At 39.2% G+C, this 20498-nt stretch overlaps 1 protein-coding gene across 1 annotated transcript in view; it reads left to right on the top strand.

Annotated features, from left to right (window-relative positions):
- The window catches only part of LOC308495615 (uncharacterized protein), a 43717-nt gene extending 31717 nt beyond the window's left edge, over positions 1 to 12000 (top strand). Inside the window, exon 9 of the mRNA XM_081080581.1 lies at positions 11365 to 12000. Within this exon, the coding sequence (XP_080936707.1) occupies positions 11365 to 11532 (168 nt within the window). The 3' untranslated portion in view covers positions 11533 to 12000. The remainder of the gene's footprint in view (positions 1 to 11364) is intronic.
- The last annotated feature ends 8498 nt before the right edge of the window (positions 12001 to 20498 follow it).

The following is a 20498-nucleotide window of genomic DNA, read 5'->3' as shown; positions in this document are numbered from 1 at the left end:
TGAGGAGAATAGGTGATAATTCTTTTTTGAATGTTTTGTAAAATTCACCTGTAAAGCCATCTGGTCCAGCACTTTTGTTTGTTGGGAACTTGTTGATTACTGATTCAACTTCCCTGGTGGTAATCAGTCTATTCAGGTTTTCCGTTTCTTCTTGAGTTAGCCTTGGAAGGATGTATGCTTCTAGAAAATTTTCCATTTCTTCCAGATTGTCTAATTTGTTGGCATATAGATGCTGATAGTAATTTCTTAAATATTTTTGTATTTCTGTGGTGTCTGTTGTCACTTCTCCTCTTTCATTTCTGATTTTATTAATTTGGGTCCTCTCTCTCTCTCTTTTTGATAAGTCTGGCTAAAGGTTTGTTGACTTTGTTTATTTTGTCTAAAAAACAACTCTTGGATTCATTGATGTTTTTTATTGTTTTTCTGGTTTCTATTTCATTTATTTCCGCTCTGACCTTTATTATGTCCCTCTTTGTACTCCCTTTGCGGTTATTTTGCTGTTCTTTGTCCTGATCCCTTAAGTGTGAAAATAAACTGTTGATTAGTGATTTTTTTGTTTCTTTAGGTAGGCCTGCAATGCTGTGAATTTCCCTCCTAGGACTGTTTTCGCTGCATCCCATAGATTTGGTTTGTCATGGTTTGATTTTCATTTGTCTCGAGACATGTTTTGATTTCTTCCTTGATCTCATTGTTGATCCATTCGTTATTTAGTAACATGTTATTCAGGCTCCATGAATTTGTCTGTCTTCCAGTTTTTTTCCTGTAGTTGATTTCTGATTTTATAGCGCTGTGGTCAGAGAAGACAATTGGTATGATTTCAATTTTCTTACATTAATCAAGACTTGTTTTCTGGCCTAACACGTGGTGTACCTTGGAAAATGTCCCGTGTGTGCTTGAGAAGAACGTGTATTCTGCAGCTTTGGGGTGAAATTCTCTGAAAATGTTGATTAAATACAAATGGTCCAATGTGTCATTTAAGGCCATTGTTTCCATATTGATTTTCTGTCTGGAATACCTGTCCCTTGTCAGAGGTGTGTTGAAGTCCCCTACTATGATAATATTACTGTTGAGTTCTGTCACTATGTCAGTAAATATCTGTTTTATATATTTAGGTGCTCCTATGTTGGGTGCATAGATGTTTACTAGGGTTATGTACTCTTGTCGGACCAATTCCTTTATTATGTATAGTGCCCATCTTTGTCTTTTAATATATTCTTCAGTTTAAAGTCTATTTTGTCAGATATAAGTATTGCAACTCCAGCTTTTTTCTCATTTCTGTTTGCATGAAATATCTTACTCCAAGCCGTCACTTTCAGCCTGTGTGTGTCTTTTGATCTGAGGTGAGTCTCTTGTATACAGCATATACAAGGGTCTTGCTTTCTTATCCACTCAGCCACCCTATGTCTCTTGATTGGAGCATATAATCCGTTTGCATTTAAAGTGATTATTGATAGGTACATAGTTATTGCCATTTTTAAATTTGTCGTTAGATTGTTTTCATCTTTCTTCTGTTTACAGAAGCCCTTTTAATATTTCCTGCGATGCTGCCTTAGTGGTAATAAATTCCTTTAGCTTATTCTTTTCTGGGAAGCTCTTTATCTCTCCTTCAATTTTAAATGATAGCCTTGCTGGATAAAGCAATCTAGGTTGTAGGCCCTTGTTTTTCATCATTGTGAGTACCTCCTGCCCCTCCCTCCTGGCCTGCAATGTTTCTGTAGAAAAGTCATTTGATAGTCTTACAGGAGTTCCCTTGTATTTAACTTGCTATCTTTCTCTTGCTGCTTTTAGGATTCTGTCTTTGTCTTTAATCTTTACTGTGTTAACTGTAATGTGTCTTGGTGTGGGCCTGTTTGGGTTTATCCTGGTTGGAACTCTCTGCACTTCCTGGAGTTATACGTCGGTTTCCTTCACCAGGTTAGGGAAGTTTTCAGACATTATAACTTCAAATATGTTCTCGATCCCTTGCTTCCTTTCTTCACCTTCTGGTATTCCTGTGATGCGCATGTTGTTGCGCTTGATGTTATCCCAGAGGACTCTTAAGCCATTTTCGTTGTTTTTTACTCTTTTTTCTTTTTGTGTTCCATGTGGGTGATCTCTGCTGACTTGTCTTCATGTCGCTGATTCGATCCTCTGCTTCATCTAGCCTGCTGTAATTCCTTCAAATGGGTTCTTTATTTCAGTTATTGTATTCCTTAGTTCTAACTGGTTGTTCATTATGATTTCTCCATCCTTCTTTATGTCGTCACTAAACCCCTTCAGTATTCTTATCATCAGTGTTCTGAACTCTGTCTCTGACAGGTTGGTTACCTGTATTTCATTTGGTTCCAATTCTGGAGGTTTCTTCTGTTCTTTTATTTGGGACATGTTTCTTTGTTTCCCCATTCTGGCTGACTCTCTGTGTTTGCTTTGATGTATTAGGTAGGTCCCTTATGGGTCTTTGTTTTTATTGGTTATCTTACGTAGTATGCGTCCTTTATATTTGACTTGCATGACTTCCTTCTTCTCCTCTGCGTGTGCACCAAAGGTGACTCTCGTTTTGTGTATATTGTCCTGTTAAAGTTGATCTTTAATTGCTTTTGGCTGGTCAGTAGGTGGGATTGACTCCTAGGCTGCCTAGTTGTGAATCTTGGCTCTGCCCACAGTGGTAGTTCTGCTGAGTGAGGGTTGACTGCTCACATGAGGCTTGGCCCCTATGGGCTCTTGTGCCTGTAGAGAATTCCTTCTGGGTGTGTCACTTGTAGGTCAAACCCGATAATACTCTAACTTGGTCTGGAGTCGGCCTCAGGGTGTTTTGAATCTTGTGCCTCTTGAGCTGGGCCCTGGTATAGAGCAATTTCAGAACAAAGCAAATCACCCAGCACAACAGCAACACCAACAGCAAAGAAAAAACAAATACACCCATGTAAAAACAACTGATAACCCACACTCAACACCGGCAAAAATATCAAAAATACACAAACAAAACAAAACAAAAAAAGCAGCGTCAGTCTTTGCTTAAGCCTACCAAGTAATCTCCAGGTTGTCCTCTCCTGTACCAAAGAGTCCTCTGCGTCTTGGGCAGGCAGAGACGCTCACCTGGTGCCCAGAGTGACCCTGGGACGGCAGTTTTAGATGTGTGGTGCCATAAATTCTGGATGTCAGTTTTTACAAAGTCAGTGCATTTTCCTCTCTTGCCTGCACATATGCGCACTGAGAGTAACACAGCCAGCCCTGTGCCCAGGTCTCCTGAGTCTTAGGGTACTTCTTCCCTATGTGTGTGTGGAGGGCAGGAGATTTCTGAGTTGATGAAAGCCCAGAGCTGCGTCTGCCGCCTACTGCTGATCCCTGGGAGTGCCTCCGCAGTTGTAATTGCCCTGCCCTAGGCAGGCCAGAAAAGGTGAGAGCTGGAGATGGAGGAGTCTTCTCTCTCCCAACCCAGTAGCGTCACACTCTTCCCAGCCTCTTCCCTGAGTCAGAGCTGCAAACCGGGTCCTCCCAGATCCTGAGTGCTCTGACTCCTCTGTAAACTGACACTGCTCTTCAGCTCAGGGGCCAGCGTGAGTCTCTGGAAAGGCAGGGGTAGGATTGGGAGAGTGGGCGGAGGGGCCCAGGTGTGTTGATCATGTCCTTTGTCCGACCTAGGGCCCAGCTGGAGGTCTCAGCTGAGGTGACTGCCTCAAATGCTGGATATGCTGCTCTCTTGGCAGGAGAGATCAGCTGTGGGATGCAGGGAAAGAGCCTATGTCTTGGCTCTTGTGGTCTCTGTTCTGTCCTGGGATCCTCTGTGTCTCCACAGCCGCAGATGCGGGCTGAGGTCGCCACTCCGCCCCCTTCTGTCTTCCCCTGCTCGCCCAATTTGCCCACCTTCAAGTAATCCTCGAACGAGTCTCTTACCTTTTCTGTGTGATGAGCAGAGTCCATTGACCTGGTCAAAGAAGAAATAAGAGGATAGATCAAAAGATACATAGAAGAGTGCTGCCATTCCTATGATGTCACTCTTCGCTGCTGCCATTCCTATGATGTCACTCTTCGCTGCTGCCATTCCTATGATGTCACTCTTCTGTGTATCTTTTGATCTATCCTCTTATTTCTTCTTTGACCAGGTCGTTCTTTAAAAGTATGTTGTTTAATCTCTATGTATTAGTGGTTTTTCCTGCTTTCTTTTTGCAGTTGATATCCAATTTCAAAGCCTTGTGATCAGAGAATATGTTTGGTATGATTTCAGTCTTCTTAAATTTGCTGAGGCTAGTTTTATGTCCCAATAGATGATTTATCTTTGAGAATGTTCCATGTACACTCGAAAAGAATGTTTAGTCTGATGTTTTAGGATGAAGTGCTCTATAAATGTCAATTATGTCTAGTTCATCTAATGTGTCATTTAGGGCTGCTATTTATTTATTTATTTTGTTTGAATGATCTATCCATAGCTGTCAATGATGTATTTAAGTCCCCTAGTATAATTGTGTTTTGGTCAATTTCTCCCTTTAGTTCTGTTAGTAGTTTCTTGGTATATCTTGGTGCTCCCTGATTGGGGGCAGAAATATTGATGACTGTTATGTCTTCTTGTTGTATAGTCCCCTTCATCACTATGAAATGTCCATCTTTGTCTCTTGTTACCTTTTTTATCCTGAAGTCTGTTTCATCTGATATCAATCAGTATGGTTACACCTGACTTTCTCTGGATACCATTTGCTTGGAGTGTCAATTTCCATCCTTTCACGTTGAGTCTATGTTTGTCCTTGTAGCTGAGATGTGCCTCTTGGAGGCAGCATATGGTTGGGTTTCGTTTTTTGATCCAATCAGCTACTCTGTGCCTTTCTATTGGTGAGTTCAATCCATTTACATTTGGGGTGATTATTGATATGTGAGGATTTCCTATCATTCTATCTTTTCTTTTCTGGTAAGACTGTGTCTCCATTGTTTCTTTGCCTTTTCGTTGTTGTCTCTTATTTCTATGTGGTGGTATTCTATGATTTTTCCCTCTGTTTCTTCTTTTATTACATTATGTATTTCAGTTCTGGATTTTTTTTGAGTGGTTACCATTAAGTTTATGTAAAAGAAAGTTTGATATTTAGAGTATTCCATTTTCTTCAGCATGCTTACTTTCTCCATTCCCATTTTCCGGTTCAGACCTTTACTCTCCCCACTTTTATGTTTTGGTTGCCACAAATTGTCCCTGTTGATGGTGGTCGAATAGCCTCCTTCAGCATTTCTTGTAGTGTAGGTCGTGTATTAGAAAATTCTCTCAGCTTCTGTATGTCTGGAAAGGTCTTTATTTCTCCTTCATATCTAAAAGATGTTTTTGCTGGATACATTATTCTTGGCTCATCATTTCTCTCTTTCAATAGTTTGAATATTTGGTTCCACTCCCTCCTGCCTCGTAGAGTTTCTGCTAAAGAAATCTGATGACAATCTAATGGGCTTTCCTTTGTAGGTTACCATCTTCTTTTCCCTGGCTGCCTTGAGGATTCTTTCTTTGTCATTGATTTTTGACAGCTTCAATATAATGTGCCTTGGAGAAGGCCTGTTGGGGTTGAGATAATTAGGTGTTCCATTTGTTTGTTGGATTTAAGGATCCAGTTCTTTCCATAAGTTTGGGAAGTTCTTATCGACTACTTGTTTGCATATATTCTCTGTTCCCTTCTCTCTTTCTTCCCCTTCTGGTATGCCCATTATTCTTATATTGCTCTTTCTGATGGAGTCAGAAAGTTCTTGTAGAGTTCTTTCATTTCTTTTAAGTCTCAAGTCTCTTTCTTCTTCCATCCCTGTGATTTCCAGATTTCTAGCTTCGATGTCACCGATTCTTTCCTCCATCTGGTCAACTCTACGACCTAAACTGGCTGTTTCATTTGTCATTTCTTTTGATTTCTTAATCTCCAGAAATTCTATTTGGTTCTTTTTTAAAATTTCAGTCTCTTTTGTAAAATACTCATTTTGTTCTTGATTATGTTTCTGAATTCATTAAACTGCCTGTCTGTGTTTTCTTGCATCTCATTGAGTTTTTTCAGAACTGTAATCTTGAATTCTCTGTCATTTAAGTCACATATTTCCATATCTTTAAGTTTATTTTCTGGAGACTTTTCAATTTCTTTCTGAGCTGTGTTGTTGCCATGGCTATTCATGGCAATTGATGATTTATTATTTCTCTTCCTAGACATCTATAGGAGTGGGTTGTGCAACAGGTTGATAGAAAGAGGTCTTTCTTTTGCTTTCCAGTAGGTTTTGGGATAATGTTTTATTTTCTGTGCGACTGCAGCCGTTTGTTCTGTCTCACACTGTAGTGTTATGTTTTCTGTGCGCTATTCCGGCTTCTCACACAGTGGTGGGATTCCCTGGAAGGCGGGCGTCTCCTCTGTGAACAGTTCGCTGGGGTCACAAGGCCCTGCCTCCGTGGGGAAATGCGGAGAACTTCTGAAGTTCCAAAGCTCTTCCTGCACCAGATTCAGAGCCCCTGCATTTCAGCAGTTCTGTTTATTCCTGCAGGGGTCCACCCAGATAGGTGGGGACAGGGGTGGCACCGGTGGGTTGTGAGAGATGGCCCAGAGCAATGGTGGTGACAACCACCTCAGCGGGTCCTGCTTCCACAGCTCCCTCCTCTTTGCTGGAAGTACTTGGGCTGTGAGTCCTTGACTGCAGACCACAGTTCTCAGAACTGCAAATATTCTGTTCTTTTGATCTGACACTGCTACTGTTCTGCTTCTAGCACTGGGCAGGTGGGGGCGGGTCGAGCTCTGGGAGGGTTGGGAGGGGGCAGCTAGTCTCAGTGTCTGAGTCTTCCATTCTTTACTCTGCAGTGAGGGCTTACCACTGTTTTCATCCTTCTTCCCTCAGTCTTTGCTCTGAGGTCTCTGCCATTAACGTTGGGTTCAGCTGTGTTATATGCTGTCCTCTCAGCCCTGTGGGCCATAAGCGGAGCCCTAGTAGCACGAGTTCTTTCCTCTTCTGTAGCTGTACTAGTTCCGGGACTCAGGGAGCTCGGAGCACTAAGCTAGGTCTGGGTCCTGAGCCTGCATGGCCCCGTCTCCGCACTTCTCCCTTCTCTCCTCCACCGCTCGAGCAATTTGTCCACCTGTAGGCTATTGCAGTAGTACGCCCCTTAGTCTAGCCGGTCTGCTGCGCAGGGAGTCCTTTGTGGAGTGATAGTTGTTCAACTTGTTGTAAATTCCAGGGAAGATTTCAAGAGGCACACCTCACACTGCCATTTTCACGACATCACTCTTTCTTTTTTCCCCTTAACTTTAGGAAGTATTGAACATGGTGACTGAAAAAAAGAAGGGGCTGGGAAATACATAGTGATAGTTAAATTTTATTGGGAGGTTTCCCACAGTGATGGAGCTATGCAATTTGGTTAAGGGTAAGGAATCTTAATGTGACTTTTACATTACATCAGTGGGTCTTTTATAATACTCGTGCCTACGTGAAATCTGTAATGGATTCATTTACTTATTGTAATAGTCATGAAATCTTCCTGATACATTTCAGTTTTTAAAACTATGTAGCATGTAATATATAGTTTTTATTTTATTACACTTTGTATTTTGGTATCACATAGTTGGTAGGCGTGAGTGTTTTCTCTATGTTTTTTTTTTCTTTTTTTAAGTTATATTCAGTTGACATTCAATATTATTTTATATTAGTTTCAGGTATTCTGGGTTCATCATTTAGACTAAAATAATAGAAACTTTGAAAATTTAGAACTCAAGTTCTCTATCTCAAAACCCATATTACAAAGGGATTCCACTATGTCCTCAATCATTACATTATGAATATATTTAACTGTCTTCATCTAATTGAAGAGTACATGTTTTGCTTAAAATAATAACTAATTTTAGAAGCAGAGGTTCTTAAACCATATACTAAAATGTCAAATTTCAGAAGGTTTTTAGTTTCGCTTCTTAAATGTAAAATTTTTCATTTCTGTTATAGTTGACATTCCATGATGTCAGCCTCAAGTATACGGCATAGTGGGTAGGCATTTATATAATGTGTAAACTGGTACCCCGATTAGTGTGGTATCCCTGACACCGTACTTAGTTATTACAATGTTATTTACTGTATTCTCTGTGCTGTGCTTGACATCTTCATGACTATTTTATAACTGCCACTTTGTACTTCTTAATCCTTTTTCCATTTCAAGCATTCCCCCAACAATTCTCGAACCGGGCAACGATCAGTTAGTTCTCTGCATCTATAAGTTTGTTTCTCTTTTCTATGTTCATTTATTTTTTATTTTTTGCATATCACCAATACGTGAAATCAGGTGGTATTTGTCTTTCTCTATCTGACTTTTATCACTTAGAATAATACCCTCTAGGCCCACACATGTCACAAACGATAAGTACTTATTGTTTATTACAGACAAGTAGTATTTTGTTATATATATGTCCCACTTCTTCTTTATCCAAGATGATGGATCCTTTGGTTACTTTCTTATCTGGACTATTGAAAATAATGCGGCAACAACCATAGAAATGCATATTGCTTTTCAAATTAGTGTTTTGTGTTTCTGTGGAGGAAAACCCAGAAGAGGGACTGCTGTGCCACATGGTACTTCTATTTCTAAATTTTTGAGGAACTTCCATATTGTTTTCCATTGTCTGCTTGGATTTGCAGTCTCACCAACAGTGCACAAGGACTCTTTTCTTCACATCCTCAACAACACTTGTTGCTTGTTGATTCATGGATGATGGCCATTCTGACAGTTGTGAGGTGGTAGCTCATTGTGTTTTTAATTTGCATTGCTCTGATGATTAGTGACACGGAGCATGTTTTCGTATGTTTCTTGGCTATCTGTGTGACCTCTTTGGAGAAAAGTCTATTCAGGTACTCTTCTCATTTTGTAATCGCATTGTTTGTCTTTTGGTGTTAAGGTTTATGAGTTCCTTATATGTTTTGGATGTCAACCCTTTATCAAATATATCATTGGCAAATATCTTCTCCATTCACCCGCTCGTGACTTCATGTTGTTGTTGGTTTCCTTTGCTGTGCAGAAATTTTGTAGTTTGATTGTCGTGTATATGGGTCTTGCATTCTTAACCATTCAGCTACCTTATGTCTTTTCTGGAGCATTTAATCTATTTACATTTAAAGTAATTATTTGTAGGTACATAGTTATTGGCATTTTATTATTCACTTTTCTTCTCCTCCTCCTGCTCTTCCTCCTGCTCTTTTTCCGTCTTCTCCTCCTTCTCTTCCTCCTCCTCCTCCTACTTCTCCTCCTCCTTTTTTTTCTAGTCGTGGTTTTACATTTCTTGTAATAGTGGTTTCCTGGGGCTGAACTGCATCACCTCCTTTTTCTCTGGCAAGCTCTTTACCTCTCGTTTGATTCTAAATGAGAGCCTTGCCGGATACAGTGCTCTTGGTTGTAAATTATTGCGTTTCATCACATTTCTATATTTCTTGCCCATTCCTCTGGCCTTCAGATTTACTTTTGAGAGATCACCTGACAGTCTTATGCGAGCTCCCTTGTATATAACTAACTGCTTTTCTCTTGCTGGTTTTAATATTCTCTCTGTGTCTTTACCTTTTGGCGTTTTAATTCTGGTATGTCTTGGTGTGGGCCTGTTTGACTTTATTTTGTTTGGAACTCTCTGTGTTTCCTACACTTGTGTTTCCTTCAACACGTTAGGGAAGATTTCCGTCATTATTTACTCAAATAGGTTTTCAATTCCTTTCTGTCTCTCTCTTCTCCTTTTGATAGCCCTACGAGTTCTGTTACACTTTATCTTGTCCCAGAAGTCCCTTAAAGTATTCTCTCTCTCTTTTTTTTTTACTCATAATCATTTTTCATATCTTTTTCTTCTGTTCTGATTGTGTGTTTTCTGCTATCTTGTCTTCCAAATCACTGATTTGAACGTCTGCCTCAACCAAATCTGGTGCCGATTCCATCTATTAATTACTCTTTTCAGATGTTGTATTTTTCATAGTTGAGTTTTGTTAATGATTTCCATGTCCATTTTTTATGTTTGCTGTCTCGGTTGAAGTGTTACAACGTTTATCTATTTTTCCCCAAAGTTCACTGAGCGTCCTTAGAAGTAGTATTTTGAACTCTGTGTCTGGTAGATAGCTTGTGTCCATTAGTTCTTGTGTTTAGTTCTTTCTCTAGAGTTTTTTCCTGGTCTTTCGTTAGAGAAATGTTTCTTTCTGTCTTCTTTTTTCACTGCATCTTTATTGTTGTTTCTCTGTATTCTGTAGATTGCTAATTCTCCTCATCTTGACAGTATTGCCTTACATACCAGGTGTCGCATGGGGCCCAGTGGTACAGTCTCCCCGGTCACCTGAGCTGGGTGCTCCAGAAGCTCGTGTGGGTGGTGTGTGCCCTCCTGTTGTACTTGAGCCTTATTGCTGTTGGCACATCTGGGTGTGGAATTGACCCTCAGGACGACTGGCTGTGACTACAGTAGATGAACCTTTGTGTGTGGGCTGACCCCACAGAGTGAGATCGGCTGTAGCAGGGCTCCGGTGTCTGCTCAGTCCATGGCTTGGGCGTGTCATTTGTGAAGCTAATTTGGTGATGTTCTGGTGTCACTTGAAGCTGGTCCAAGGTGTGTTGGATTTGGGGCCTCTTGGGAGGGGCTGTGGGGCAGGCCCAGGTCAGCTGCTGCTTGTGCCCAACCGGGAGCCACCTAGGGGAAGCTACAAAGTGACCTGCTATGGATAGCTGCGTTTGTGAGTTTGTAGGCACCTGCGAGGCGCTATGTTGTGAAGCAAGACAGGCTGATGGATAGGATCCTAGAAAGAAACGGAAGTCCTCAATATCATAAATTGCAGCCCGAGTGGCTGTTGTAAACTAGAATTGTGATGATGCAACACCTCTGCTTCCTGAGTGACTCCCCATTACGTGAGTGTAGAATTCATCTGCTAGCATGACATGCGCCTTCTTTGATTTGGTTCTGATTCTGCAGTTGTCTCTCCATCCCTTTCTCAGAGTTCCAGGCTAACCCCATTCTTCTTCTGCCCTCACCTACAATATGTTATTTTATACGCAGGCTTTTGCGCCCGCTGCCCTTTCTGGACTCTCCTTCATGGTTTCCCTCAGTACCTCGTATGTCTTTCAAGATGCAGCCCTATTTTTGCAGCATCTGGTACAACTGATTGTTGTTTCTTTTGTGCCCGTACTCTACTTTCTTCATCTGAGGTGTAGAACTGGAGAGTGGTACTTTCCTTTCTGATTGTTTTCACGAATTGTAATATATCGACCCCTACTAGAATATAGGACAAAATCTTTCATTTCTATTTCCAGCTTCCCCTGGGTCTATGCCTATGATTCGATGGCTACGATAGCGGTTTGTTGTCTTACTGACAGAAGGACTGAGTGAGCGAGTGAACGAGTAAATGAATATGATGTTTGCTGAAGTTGGGTTTTTCTTTTCTTTTTTTTAATAGAAAGAAGCAACCAAGCCGGCAACTGGAAAAAGAGAAAATGGTGTGGATATTATTGAAAGTGCTCCACAAGAGCAAACAAAAACTGATATCTTGACTTGTGTTGATGGAGCATACCAAAATAATACAAGTGATAATTTAGTGACTATCTATGAATTCTTTCTAGCTTAAGTGCTGCTATACACAAATCTAACACGTGTAGATCCAACTGTGATTTTCATTTCTTATAAGCATTTCTTCCTATCTTTTTTGCAAAAGTATCCCCACTACTAACAACTGCTTCTTCTTGCAAATGCTTCGGCCCCCCGAAATTCTTTTCTGCTATTACTTTTATGGAAATATTTTTGAATGTGTATTTAAAATTCGTAGTGATATATGTTCATATTAATGTTCTGTGACTACATTTTATAGTTAAAATATCAGCATTAAGATTCGGAAAAGGAGCTGTGAAATCATGTTGGGATTCTGAGGTACTGTCATTTTTTATCATTATTATTTTAAATATCACCATTCAGTGATGTTAAAACGTAAAAGGTATGCTTTGACTATACTTTCTCACCTCTGCATTTCCCCACCTAAATTATTTTCTTATGGTTTAGCCTATAATTAATAAAATACATATGTGCTTAATATAATGAGACAGCGTAGTACAATTCTGCTAACTTGCAAGGTTCACTTAAGGCGGTCGGTGTAGAATAGTATAAAACAAGAAGGCTTCCAAGTCATAAGGAATCAGTTGGGTTCTGAAGTTAAGTTCACCTAAAAGCTAAAGCATTATTCCAGCTTGAAGTATGTCCAAATGCATGATTCTGTGGTTTTTATGGTTGTGTAAATGTCCTAATGAGATTCAGAAAGAAAGAATTTGGAATTTAGGGTTTTTTATACCTTGGAACTTGAAAAGATAATGCCTGCTATATGCAAGTATTATTGTATTTGTATTCTGCAATAGATCTGCAAGGAACTTTTCCAGGGAAGGAAGAGCATTGTTAATAGTAATACTATGTAGGATCATACTAACAACAATCGGCCGAGTGCTGCTTTAATACACAACAACTGCCCTGTTCAGTTAAAATAGCATGCATTGAGTATCTTGATGGCAACCATGCTTGTAGTAATAGAAGTACAAAGTAATGATGAGCCAATGTGAGATGACAGCTGTGCAAAGAGAGAGGAGGAGTGTGATCTTCTGATATAGGCAACTGCTGCCTACTGGTGTAGACACTGTGTTTGAAGATAAGAACACACTAGAACCCTGGATAGGTCACTTACTAGCTGTGGGATCTGGGGGAAACTTCTTTTTAATCTGTTGGATGTCAGTGACCTCATTCATCATAAAGGTACTTATGCCTACCTTTCAGGGTGTGAAATGAACTAATGTGGTAACAAATGTGAAAACACTTTGCGAAGTGTAAAGGGAGCTATAGAAATGTAAAATCAATGATCACAGTGGGCGGTAGTGACTTACCAAATGGTGGGGACACTTTTTGTAAACCTGAAGGACAATCAAATGGCAGTAGTGTCAAGAATAGAGTGGAAAAGTTAGAAGGGGCATGTGGATTTCTAATCTGGGGGATGCTAAACTTCAGGAGACTGTGATAGGCGATACCCTGTAGATGTGTAGTGTTTCGGTACTTGAGGCTCTGTTGGTGTGAGCTCAGTGTTTTGACCTGAAGTAAATGTCTGTGTGGGATACTGCCACGTGAAGCATGAGAAGGAGCCAGTCATTTGAAGGTCTAGGAGCGAAACCTGCTGGGCAGGGACAGCAATGGATCGTGTGGGTTCATCATTTTATTCTAGTGTCTTGGAATGGTCAGGAAGCAGGAAGAGGGCTAACCAGCATCAAACCATTTTTATATTTGTTGTTTGTGTGGAAAAGAAATAAACTGTGCATGGCAGATGCCCGGTATATTTGAGATGGTTAGTAAATAAATGTTCTTATCTTTTCCTGATTAGAATTTATTAAACTTTTTTGAAAAGTTGCATAACTATATATAATGTTTTTCCTATTGTTTATTTAAATATAATTTAACAAAAAGCTTTTCTTACAACTTTGTCATTCTATTTAATCATTTTTCCTATCAAAATTTTTATCAAATAAGAGTTTGGTTTTTCCAAGCTCTTGTTGACCTAGATGAAGTAGGTTCTAAAATGTTCTGTTTACACTCAACAGGACATACACCAAGGTTTCTTACCATGTCAAGCAAGTATCTTGTTTTAACACTAAAAAAACAAACAAACAAAAAGAATGTATCATTAGAAATATTTCAAGTTATAGGAAATACACTTTTCAAGGTATTAGTTCGGTGCAAGAGTAATTGCGGTTTACAACGTTTAAAAAAAATTGCACAAACTGCACTATCACTTGTACCAAACTAATATTTGCTTAAATACATATTTTTCAAAAAGTCCTTTTCTTGGAGATTATAACATTAATATTGTTATCCTGAATTGTTAACTAGAGATTGCATGAAGTGTCCATTAGTTACTAATCATGTTGTTTCCTAACCCCTTCAGCCGAGCATTGAAGTGGAAGATCCTGTTCCGTACAAACCTATAGGAATGGACGATGTGCAACCCTTCAGACCAGGTACACTTTGTAATACCAATTTAATTTTGGGAAGGAGTACGCAAGGACATGTGACATGCTTGCAGTCTTCTCTTCCTCATTCCTTTTTTTTTGTTACAAATTTAATGGAAGGATTTGACATAAATAACGTGATGTCATTGTTAGTATCGGTGTTTGATGAAAAGGTATTCACAGGAATAAGAAAATGAGATTTTAAAACGGTGACTTCACTAAGATAGTTCTCCGTTTGTTCGATACCCTAAATGTCCCAGTTTGGAATCCCTGTACTTAATACGGGTTACCAATGATCACACTGGAAGATTTTTCCAGCGTTTTCAAATGGTCATTTGAATTTTAACATTTACCCAAGTAATCTCCAGTTGCTACCATGACAATTCTTTTTAACTTTACTTCCTCTTAGTGTTGTAACACTGATGGTCTTAAAACCAGATGTTCTGCTGAGCAGACACTGGCTATGTGTGTACGTGCGCCTATGGTGTCTTCGATTATTAAAAATGGGAGAAGTAATTAATGGTAATGAATATTTGGTAGACACAATCTTTGAAAATAACAATTCTGAAGCTTTTGTGCCTTGGGATGCTTTTATGCTATTAAAAATTATTGAGAATTCCAAAGAATATTTTGAAGTCGGTAGTCTCCATAGATAGTTACAATATTGGAAATAAAAACTGAACAATTTAAAATAGGAGCACACACAGTCATGCATTCCGTGAGCCATTGGAGCTACGACCCAGTAACCATAGAGCTATGATGTCACCATCAGAGCTGTGATATCACGGCTGTGGAAAGCTCTACTGTACACTTAGAAGAGAATGAGAGTGAAAATGGCAAATGACATTCAGTCTTTCTGTGAAAATAGCTTTGACCTTTTCGGGCCCCTCGACTGACAGACCTTGGGACTTCACGGATTCTCACATGACATTGGAAACCACCGTTTTAAATGATGTACGGGCTTCCTGGATGTGAAGTGATAAAAGAGGCTTTAAAGCTTCACTTCTACAATTGTGTTTTTCTTTCACTTGTCTTAAAAAGTTTTAAGCTGAGAATATTGTTTAAAAAAACAAAAGGAAAATACTTTTGTTATATATTCATTTTCTGTCTCATGGTACCCTGTACTCTTTGGAGCTCATGGGGACCTCGTTTGATCCCATTTTTCCTTGTAAACAATAAGGTCGCCCAGGACTGTAATTTGTCATGTGAATATCTGTTTATCTAAGGCTTAAAAATGAATTCTGAAGATATTGGGGTATTTAGAAAAGACCATTTTCTTGTAATAAGTAGTTTCTTATTTGGAATTGTACCATTCAATGAAAGTTTTTTAAATCCATGTTTGTCACACATATTTAAAATTAAGATAAGCGGTTAGACATAACTTTTGATAATGACAAAAAATGTCACACACAGCACCATGTTAAGTAATAAGAAGAAAAGCTTTAATTGGAACCACATTATATAACAGAAATTGCTGAGTGACAATAGTTAATTCAACTTAACTTACGTGAATGGCAAGTATAGGACACCTAAAATAAAATGAGCTCTGAAGGAGTAGAGTGTTTGGGAGAAAGGAGGACGTGGGACTGCTTCTCTGAAGAAGGAAGTTTTACAATATGGTCAACTTTGTGTTATTTTTACCTCCTCATAAACGAAAATTTTATTTTCAGATTTTTCCAGCTGGGATTCTACTTCTTTGACTTTCAATCATGGAACTTGTCAAATATCCGGGGATTCGAAATTTGGTGATAAAAGGCCATTTGCCACACACTCAATGAGACCTCTGTCAGCACCCACAGAGTTTGGACAGATGCCCGTAATAGACAAACGAAAGATGCAGGTTGTAGGTGTGTTCCTCTTACATAATTCTTCCCTCCATGAATTGTGTGAATCACAGCTACAAGAAAACAGAGAAAGCAAAGAAGGAAATAAAAAAAACAGAAAGAGTTCAACCCTAGCCCACCTCTGTGTAGGTTGATCGTAGTTATGAATTTCCTATAGTCATTTTGTAGCAAAATCTGCTTTATGTTTACGCAACTCACAGCCAAATGGAATAAGTTTTAGCAAGACATTGGCATTCTTCCTCAATCAGAGTAACATAAGGAAATAAGAAAGGGAATAAGGAGAAAGGGTGAATCCATTTAGACTAGTATTTCACGTACCCTGGGGAGTATATATGCATACATGCACACATATATAGGTACATATGTATATATGTGTATATATATATATATATATATATATATCTGTGTATATGTGTATGTATATAAATATATAAATATAAATATACACACACACACACACACAGATATACAGCAGAGGAAGTAAAAGTTCTTCATGTATTAATTGCCCACCAGTTGTATCAGTAACATTCACTCTACTATAGTCTTCAGGGGTGTTCCCAAACAAATATTTTTACATCACTTGAATCTGACGCTTTCAAAGTTCTGTGTTTTTCTATTGTGTATTTACAATGTATTTGAATTTTTTTTCTTTTAACAGTGGATGAGTGTTCTCAATGCGACCCTGCAAGCAGGTAGGATTTTATGGATTTCTAAAATTGCATGTTAACTAAGAGACTGCGGAGAGAAGCCAGTAAGCTTTAATGAGTGTTCTGCTCTGGGCTAGACCCTATACTATGTGCCTAACATTGGTTATCCCAGGTCGTCGGCACAGTAGATTTGCAAAGTAGCTGTGCTGTTCGGCCGTTTTTATTCATTAGAGGAGTGTGGTTCCAGGAGGTGGATTAATTGACACTTGGTTCCATAGTTACCAAGTGGCTGACCCGTGATGTGACCTTCAGCCTGCTTGGCTTCCCAAGTCCGTTCTCTTGTCCCTCAGCCTGTACTGAGAAGTGCCTGGACAGGTCTGGATTCAAGATTCAGGTGCACGTCAGGTGGCCTCAGAGAGTCCCGTTTAGTGATGCCTTAATGCTGATTTAGAAGTTTCCTATCAAGCCCAGTTAGCCCAAGCTTTTGTCTTAATGTACTTGACAATTGCAGCAGTCACGAGAACCTTGTTTTCACCATCAGTGTTGAGGGCAGATGTCAGTTCGCTGTGGCCACAGAACCACAGGTTGTACATAAGCAAGACCTAATCAGATAAATGTTTTCAGGTATAATGCGATGTACCCTTCTTGGGACGAATTGTTGTTCTGTAAGTGAAGATCATCTATGTATAGACTGTTGTGCTAATTCAGCACAAATTGAGAGGATATTTCTAATTGACTTCTCTACTTACTGACTCCTCAGACTGTGTTTTCCTTCTGGCTAATACCTTTACCTTGTTCTAGGAAGTTTTTTCTCTTTTTCCAGAGTCTTTCTTCCTTCTTCCATGACTTTTCTTGATTTTTTACCTTTTTCTCTGCTTTACTCGGGGTAGTTTTGTTGCTGTTGTTGTGTTATTTTTTTCCACTTCTGCCAGCTAAGTATTCTCCATTTTTCTTGACAGAATCAAAGGTACATAGAATTCCAGGTGTTGAAGGAATGTCATCAATTAATTATTCAAAACACCCCCTAGTATTTCATGCTGCCATTAATGTTTTGGTCAAGTGGTTGATCACATGAGGAGTTTGAACTGTAAGAGATTGAAGTGACTTCTTTGAGTACAGTGAGTGATGAAATGAGATTAGTATAGGTTTCTAAGCCCAGTACACTTCCTTCTTTATCATCCTTTGGGTGAGTGTTTTAATTATGGAAAGCTCTAGTGAATGCAATGGAAGAGGCTAAGAATGGAATTAGCAGGGGAATCTACATTTCAAGAGGAACAACACAGGTTGGGATAGGAATAAGGCTCTTAGAGCAGAGATTAGATAGAGATCAGATGAGGGAAAAGAGATCAGAATGGGAGGGTATGACAAGGTAAAGAGAAATTACAGGAAGGAAGGACACAGGATGTTGGTAGTTGTCTAAAAAAGCAGATTAAAATAAGGGGCTCAAGGGCGTCCTGCCTGAACAGGTTGCTGCTGTTTTGTTTGTTGAATTGGAGGAACCAGCAAAATTTAAGGTTTGTATGAAAACATATTAAACCTTTGAGCCTCTGGAAACATTCTCTTTATAGCAAGTAGGAATGTGGTATCATCCACCTGCACCCGAAATTACAGAGGGGGTCCCCTTGAGTCCAAAGGCACTGGAGATTGCTGAACTACATAGATCAGCACAAGACACCACGGCAGGTGTCTTGTCACCTCTACCTCTTTGCCCAACGCGCTGATGTCCTTCCCATGGAGATGGAGGGTTGGGCAGAGGGAGGACTGATTGTGAAACCAGTAATGGAGTTGGGTAGGTGGTAACGTGCCTGTGTTGGGAGTGGATGACTGAGGCTCCATTTAGCTTGTTTTCCAGGAACAGGGAAATAGAGAACTCCTACTGTGGGTCATTTGAGCCCAACCTTGTTTCAGGAGTCTATGCCTTCGTAGGCTGAAGTTTTCAAGGTTGGAGATTGCCAGGAAGCTTTGCGGACAAGTGATCTGGGAGTGGGGAGGCTAACAACGTACATATTTGTTCTTTGACTTTTGTACATGTAAGTTGCAAACATTTCATGCATTTCAGGGACCTCACTGTAGTGTTTTTGAGTGAAAACAAGGAATGGGATAAGTTTAGTAACTGCTTTCTATGTTAAAGAAGCAAGACTGCCGTTTTTGACCCACACAGATTAATCTTTGAACCAGGGACAGACCATGGAGAAGGCTCAGTGTATCATTCTATCTTGATTTAGGTCATTGCTTTTGTCCCAGTTCAGGTTCCTATTGTCAGCTATTAATTGCGTTTTCAATTCAGCCTTCAGGACTTTGGTGAAAACAAGGTACTCTCAGGTGTTGCCAACATGTTTGCTGTCGTTTTTTGTTATGGAAACTTAGAGTGTATCTTCATTAAATATTGCACGAGTTGGGAGTGGTGGAGGCAGCAATAGATAACTGATAGCTTTTCTAGAACATCATCTAAATTTTAATCGTATCAAGAAACTTCATTTCATATGCAGATAGCTGAATTGTACTCCTTTTGTTGTTGTTGTTGCTGCCTTTGTAAAGAAATGAACTCACTTGTGTCTGTTGTGTATCTTTCCCCGGAAGTCTTTCCTGGAAACCTGGCAGTGATGATTCATGGTCTACGTCAGACGATGGACTCTTCGATGTTGGTACCAAGGTAAAAGGCTCCTGTGTGAAATTAACTGTTGTGCTCTTAATTTAGTTTTGTGTAGCGCCGAGTTGTAAAATTTAGTAGTGCTCCACCTATCATTGTTTTATGTTTGTTATGGAAAATTGGTCAAGGTGAACCATTTGATAACATATGACCATTTGATGCTTCGTTGTTTTGTTGTTGTTCTTTTAACTTTAGTAAGTATCGAAGTTGGGAGCTGAGAAAAGAAGGGTCTGGGAAATGTATTGTGATAGTAAAATTCTATAGGGAGTTTTCCCACAGTGACGGAGATATGCAATTTGGTTAAAGGTAAGGATTCTTAATGTGACTTTTACGTTATACCAGCCTGACTTTTATCATACTCGTGCCTAAATGGAATCTTTAATGGATCAGGTACTCATTGTAACAGTCATGAATTCTTCCTGATACCTTTCAGTTTTAAAACTATATAGCATATGACATATAGTTTTATTTTTTTACGCTATGTATGTTGGTATGGTATACTTGTTAGGAGGGAGTGTTTTCTCCATTATTTTTTCACTTACATCCCGTGGACATTCCATATTATTTTATATTAGTTTCCGGTATACCAGGTTCATCATTTAGACTTAAAATAATAGTAGAAGTTTTGAAAGTTTAGAATTCATGTTGTCTATCTCAAAACCCATATTACAAAGGGATTCCACTATGTTCTAAATCATTGCATTGTGAATATTTTAAATGTCTTTATCTAATTGAAGAGTATATGTTTTGTATAAAATAATAACCAATTTGAAAAGCAGAGATTCTTTTTTTTTTTTTCAAGTTTAGTGTTTTAATGGCGTGTTTGATTACATGGTTTTTGATGCGTGGGCCCCTGTGCCCGTATAAGCAAGAGCGACACAGATTTTCATTTAACTGATATGCTGAAATACTCCATAGTCAAATCAACACTTGTTCTGTACCTATTCTGTAACAAGCATGATCTGATTTAATCCTCAGAATAGCTTTGTCAAGGAAGGGAATCCTCATGTTCAGAGATAAGGAAATGGAGTCCAAGGCAATCTAGGCAGCATGTCTTGCAGTAGCCAGGGAGAAGTTTGAGGGTTTGATGCAAAATCCACTTGGCTCCAAAGCTGATGATGCTCTTAGCTGCTCCCTATAAAAACATGTCCGTGAGATTTTATGCCCATTGACCATGATGCATTGACCAAAGTAAAGAAAGGAGCCGTGTCTGCAAAAGACAGGATCCTTTCTTTACTCTGGTGAAAAGCAGAGATTCTTAAAAACTACATAATAAAATATCAAATTTCAGAAAGTTTTTAGTTTAAATGTAAAATTTTTCATTTCTGTTATAGTTGACATTCAATGATGTCAGCCTCAGGTGTACAGCATAGTAGTTAGGCATTTCTATAATGTGTAAAGTGGTACCCTGATTAGTG

Source organism: Rhinolophus hipposideros, assembly GCF_964194185.1.
Source record: "Rhinolophus hipposideros genome assembly, contig: HAP1_SCAFFOLD_69, whole genome shotgun sequence".
NCBI classification, from domain to species: Eukaryota; Metazoa; Chordata; class Mammalia; order Chiroptera; family Rhinolophidae; genus Rhinolophus; species Rhinolophus hipposideros.
Note: the sequence above shows the minus strand (reverse complement) of the source record. Positions and strands in the feature narration are given on the sequence as shown.